The 6,649-nt window shown below is 36.6% G+C and overlaps 1 protein-coding gene across 1 annotated transcript in view; it reads right to left on the reverse strand.

Moving 5' to 3' along the window:
• The window catches only part of Zpld1 (zona pellucida like domain containing 1), a 56,611-nt gene that overhangs the window by 2,186 nt on the left and 47,776 nt on the right, over positions 1–6,649 (reverse strand). The window contains exons 8-9 of the mRNA XM_026783302.1: positions 5,596–5,767; positions 4,304–4,412 (exon numbers count right to left, since the gene is read on the reverse strand). Coding sequence (XP_026639103.1) covers positions 4,304–4,412; positions 5,596–5,767 — 281 coding nt within the window. The remainder of the gene's footprint in view (positions 1–4,303; positions 4,413–5,595; positions 5,768–6,649) is intronic.

Here is a 6,649-nt window from a genome sequence, read left to right on the forward strand (position 1 = left end):
AAAAAATCAGAACATCTGTATTTCTATCACCACCCACTATGTGAAAAAAACATATTCTGCATACTTTCATGAATACTTTGCTATAGATAAAACATCCCTGTGTATTAGGACCAAACCCTTCATGTCAAATAAAAACACTAGTTCCAGGTTCTAGAGCAAAACAGATGAAGGCATAGTACTGTTGTCAGATAGCTGAAATCAAGCCATGTACTGTTTGAATGCAGTTTGAAATTAAATTTGAATAATAAATTCTAATGGGGGAATTGCCTTTCTGTTTGTTGTTGCTGATATTCTCTAAGTTATTGTGTTGTTGTAATAATGATAATACCAAAAATACTATCTAACTCCAAAGAGGAAGCAGATGCTTTCCTGGAGTGTTTGGTCACCATCCACTTCTGTGTTCCCTCCAGTCATTTTGTTGTTGATAGGTACATATGTGCTAAAAGAAATGCATGAAGCCTAAAGGAACTAAATAAATTTGAATATAAAAACTCAGTGAGCTCCTCAAAATAACATACAGCTGTCTGAGGATTCGCAGGAGAGGCAGCAGTAGCAGTACCACAGCTGTTTGTGCCAGGAATGGCACAAACATTGCTACTACGTGTCTCCGTCTCATCTAAAAAGTCGTACTAAATGGAAAATATAAACATCACTCACTGGGAAAATATATGCAGAATAAATATTTCCCTTATCTCTAGCAAACTTCAAAAATGTTTAATTACCTATGTTGTAAAATGAATCCTTTATTTTACATTTTAAAAAGCACTGAAGTATTTTAAATTCCGATTGTATAATGCAGGCTAATAGTCTAGCCCTGAACTCTACAATTCTTAAAAAGTTACATCATGGGTTAGTTTCTAGCATCATGCCTGTCTTATGTAGAGACTGAATATGTGTGCTCTTATGAATTATTAACTACCCATCAAGCTATGATTCTACTTGTGTAAGAGTTTGGCTTTGGATTATTCATAACAACTTATGTTAACAAAACAATTGTTATTGTTTTCCAGCATTTGTAGCAGAATCATTTGCTACAGGCAATTGTCTACCTTAGAAACATCAACATTTGGAAGCATTTAGTAAGTACACAGCAGAAACTTTAGGGATTTTACATTTAAAAATATGAATATTTTCATAAGTTAGCTATCAAAAGTATTAATGTTATCGAGCAAAAATAACCAAAGCAGATTTCATTTCATTAACTCACAAAACAAAGGAGCATATCTAAGAATTTTCAACTTACTAGACTTCACCCAAACCAGACAACATCTCGGGTCAAGCAGCGGCTCTTTAGGTTAACTGAGCAAGGATTTTGGAGAGAACAAAACAAGCCTGGATGGCACTTGTCTATAGAAAACCCACCATTGAACGTGGAGAGACAAATTTGAAACAATTCAAGCACAAACTATAGTGAGACACAGCAAAAGCAATAGCTTAGGCCATAAAGCCCAACAGGAAGTTTACATGGGAAGCGTCGAGGGTAGACACAACTTGAATTCTATATCTTGAGGAATTTTTAAGAGTACGCGGATCTTGTATTATTGCAATGTTGATATATTAAGTTGTAAACAATGAAGCCATTTTAAAGACTAAGCTTACACTACTTACCAAAATAATAGCAAACAAAATGAAGTAGAGTGAGAGAGAGAAGTACTCAAAAGTGCCTCAAAGATCTGAAAAGGATTTTTCCAGGATTTGTCAGTGGAGAAAACTAAATTCTCATGTGTCAGACATTCTTCAGGTAGAAAGAGTTCATAAACCAGGAAAAACGAACTCTGATCATGATGGCAGAGGCACTCTACTTGATTTCTCATTCTTTAAGAATAGATACTTAGGGACTAGAGAGATAGCACATCTGTTAAATGTGCTAGCTAATCTTCCAGAGTACCTAAGTTAGATTCCCAGAACTCACATCATGTGAATGGTGTAGGATTCCCCTCTGTGTGATGTAAATATGTTATATTACCATTGGTTACTAAAGAAGGTTCTTTGGCCTATGGCAGGGAAGGATAGAGTTAGGTGGGAAAACTAAACTGAATGCAGGGAGAAAGAGAGCAGAGTCAGGGAAGCACTATGTAGCTGCTGAAGGAGAAAGATTCCAGAACCTCACCGGTAGGCCACAGCCATGTGGTGATATACAGGTTAATAGAAAAATTTAAAATGTGAGCGTTAGCTGGGAATACACCTAAGCTATCGTCCAGTGTTGTAATTAACATAGTTTCTGTGGGATTATTTGGGTCTGAGCAGCCAGGAAATGAACAAGCAGTCTCCTCTTAAATGTGATTCATAACTGCCTGTGACTCCAGCTCGAGAAAAATCTGGAAAAAGTTATCTTCTGGCCTCACATATGTGTTATACACACAGAGTGAGCCTCACTCACACTTAAGAAAATGTTTTTTAAAAAAGAGATATTTTAAGGATCTAGACATGGGGTTGGTGACATCTAGAAGCTTGAATTGCTATCTTTAATAGAGTTGCAGGGTTTTACTTTTTTGACTTTTGAAAATCATTTTATCCTAGCAAAATATTCAAAATCTTATGATGTTTAGATTTTCTCGGTTTGGGTATGAAGGAAACAGGGTTACAACTAAATTATCTATCCAAAATGGACCCAGATGTCTCTTTCAAAGTGCTTTGCTAATAGGAAAACAACTCTACATATACTCCATAATATATAAATAGCTTTGTTTTGCCTATCCTGAAACTTTCCTAATTACTGGAACTAAGAGTTAGATTTCCATCCAATGTAATTCCACCAGCAGTATCTTATAACTAGATAGAGATAAGATGTGGGGCTTTCACAAAACGCAAAGCAGTCATTTTAAACCCTCCAGACAAATCCTCAGAGAATAGATAACAAGTTAGAAATTTTACATTTAAAATATTTCTGCATTATTTAAAGGTCCTATTAGCTTCTTTTTCAATAATAGTATGCTTATATAAACACAAGGAAGTGAATAATTAACTCAATTTCATACATTTTTTAAGCTAAAGTACTTTTACTTAATTATTCATGTATTTCAGGCAAACTTCTTTTTTTACTATTAGGCAGGTGACATTGGCAAAAAGGTAAAGGTAATTTAATTGAAAGATAATAAGAGCCTTACAGCCACACAAAATTGAGAAAACACTATTAGCATATAAACCAAACCCAAACTGTTCTCTTTATTCTTTTGAGAACATTCCGCAACTACATTATAAAGAATTTTGAAACCTACCTTTTAAAACTCTGGCTTTTAAGCATGCACAGAGAAACGCAGTTATTAATAGTCACGTGGCTTTTTAGAATAAAAGCTGGACCTAGAGTCAATTGTGTCCAGCTTCAGTTTTAGCATATTCAAATTTTACCACATGCCTCTTTTATCTGGTCAATTCTGGAAGCTTCTAGCTTCGTACAGAATGAAATCCATATTCCTTGGTCTCATCCACGTAGTTTTTGTGCACAAATGTGCGGGGAAAACATTTGTTTCCATGAGAATATGTGTGTATGACGCCGTGTCCATCTGCTCATATAAATGTATGAATGTGGATGTGTCCCCTCGGTCCATAAGAAAGGAATGAGACAGTGGTACTCAAAGTGGGCAGCTCAGGCATATTTGCTAGGATGCTTTACCAAGATGTAGAGCGTTCATGAGAGTAAGCGTGTTTCTTGGGCGGAAGGTTAAGGAAAGCCTTCCAGAGAGTGCAGCTTTAGAAAGAAAAGTGTTGCTTATTTTTAAGATCTTATCTTTGTATTTATAATTGTATATATGTGCACATGCACACATATGTGTGCAAGTATGTTCCAGTGCCACTGGAGGCCAGAGGCATCCTGTAACTGATCTGCCTTTACAGGAGATTGTGAACCTTCATGGGAGCTGGGGTCAAATGGGTATTCTGCAAGAGCAGCAAGTGCTCTTAACTGCTGAGCTATCTCTTCAGCACCAAGGAAACTCTTACAGGATCTTACTTTTGTGTGGCGGCCAGGCTCGATAGTGCCTCCTGCTGGTCAGTTTTAATAAAAAAAATAGATAAGAAAAATAGTGGATAGAGTTTATACAGGTAAGCCACAAAGGCAAGAATATAAGCAGGAAGTGCAAACTGGAGGCATAGCTTGAAACATTTGCACTGGCGGGTGGGGGGGCATGTGGAACAAAAATGTAGTGAAGACACTTTGCCTCTGGCCTAAACACTGACTAAGTGGAGAACTGCTCACGTCTCACCGCTAACTAGTGTTCTTTAGAAACATGGAGTTCTTGGAGGCCAAGTAGCTGGCCCGTTCGGATTCCTCTCCTGCTCCATACAAAAGGAAGGGCTTTCTTACCGCTGCGAGTGATGATGGGACCAGCAGACAGGACTGCGTTTCCAGAAGTGCTCTGAGGAACCCAAGTTGTCCTGCTCCCAACATCTCGCTTTTTTCTGTTGCCACAAATCTGAGGTATTAATGAAAACAAATGAAATTCCACACCAGCACAAAATTGTTTCTTTATGGCCATTTGGAAAGCAGATTCTTTTGGAAGATGCACCACATGTTTAATTTTATACATTTCCTTCTGTGCATTTATTTAATTACTTTGCATATAACTGCTACAGTATTTCTTCTTCTGGCTTGGACCACATTTCTTATTCCCTCCCTGCTGTAACTGTGCACTGCCTCATTAGTTTACATAGCTCAACAGCTCTCCTGAAAACGAGCTGTGTTTATCAAACTTTGCCACGTTTATTTCTCTCAAGCCTTTAATAAATTCTTCCCTAAAATGTTGGTCAGCACAGAACCAAGGTAATGTGAACTCTGAATTTGCCTCCATCTGACACAGCGAGTTAAGACCAAAGAAATCAATGAGTTGATAACTTTGTATTTATGTAGTGATTGGGTATACACACACACACACACACACACACACACACACACACGTATTAAAGCTAATTTAAATTTGGAAAAAGTACTTACGTTTGTCCTCAAGTTAATAGTAATGTAATTCTAGGAAGCCTGTTTGAATAAAAGTTCTGATTTTTAAAATTTTTTCTACTCACTATATCTATATTTTGATTGGAACCAGATCTTTCAATGACTTTAACTTTTAATTGAAAGGATTCTTGAACCATCTGGTGCTAATCTGCCTTCTAGAACCAGCTGAACCCTCCTCATGCTTCCCTCCACTTTCTGCTCCAACCACTTTGGAACATGTGTCTGCAACTTCTGAGCATCCTTTGGTACGGACTCTCTCACACTTGATCTTTGCCCTGCTGGGGATCATCCATTCTCAGAATCACAAGCCAGACCATCTCCTCTGTCTATCCCTCCAGTCTGTCCTCCCCTTTCTCAAATGACAATCACTCGCCTTTACTACAACCCAGGTCTGCCTTTGCTACTACTATTTTAATTTTGCTTTTCAATCATTCTTTCATGATCCTAAAAGATAAAACAATTGAATTCTAATCCATGATAGCTTCATCACTTCTTCCTCATCTTGGCACACAGTAAACATTTGATAAATCTTTACTGGATGAACTATCAAGTCATAGTTCACCCTGACCTATGACTTTCCTGAGATCTGATAGTTTTTCAGCTTAGATTAATTCAGAGAGCTAAAACAAAAGTGCTTATAAACATACCGGCATAAGGAGGGGACAGTCATCAGCTCTGCAGAGCTTCGTGAGACAATGCAGGAAGACAGTGGACATTTTCTGATTCTTGTGTTTCACAAAGCGGAACACTTCAAATGAAAACCGGCCCCGTTGGCTTCTCCCGTTTTCGATGACGGTGGTCTGAGGATCTTTGTCGCAGCTATAGTTTAGGGAATGTGAAAACAGAACATCATTGGGAAGTGCCAATCAAGTGGGATTTGTACATCAATCTGTGTGGTACAAAGGACACCCTCATTATATTTAAGCTAAAAGAATCTGCCAGTGTTGCAAATAATGGGAAGAATATAAATAAATCAGGTGGTTTTGACAAATGTAACACGATCATAAATTGCAAGCAGAGAAGTTTCTGATCATAGAATAATGTCATGTTTTAGGAACACCATATTATCCCAGGATTCAAAAGTCGAAAATAATACAAAATAAACATTACTAAATCACCCTCCCATCACCACACCCACTTGTTAACCATATAGTAAAGATCCTTACATTTATTTTGATTTCTACCAGGATATATTAAAATAAATGTTTATACAAATAAGAATGTACTGTTATTTAGTCCATTTTTATATAATGCATGCTTTTTATTAAGTTAGTAGCTCATTCCACAGATCTTTCTATGTAAGAATAAGAGCACCCTCATTATTTTTAAACAATTATATAGTGTTTCAGTGTATACATATGTTTGAATTTTATTTAGTCAATTCCTTATTTATATACAATCGATTTCTTTGATCATTCATTGTGATAAAAAACTAATGATCTAATGGAGCATGCTCTCTGGATTCCGTTCTCATTCTCTACCTGACATTTTGCATTTTCTATGTATCAGCCATTTTTTTAAATCACATTAGCCTGTGACTGTTGTTTTTGTTCAAATCTTTTCTTCAATGTATTTGAAATTGCTAATGTATTTCATCTTTTAACTCAACTATTATTTCTGAGTTTTAGACTGTCCCAGTGACAAGACATTCTGTTTTGTGATATTATTATAATCATTATGTCAATAATGTGTGTGCAAATG

Source organism: Microtus ochrogaster, chromosome 2 (genome assembly GCF_000317375.1).
Source record: "Microtus ochrogaster isolate Prairie Vole_2 chromosome 2, MicOch1.0, whole genome shotgun sequence".
Classification (NCBI taxonomy): domain Eukaryota; kingdom Metazoa; phylum Chordata; class Mammalia; order Rodentia; family Cricetidae; genus Microtus; species Microtus ochrogaster.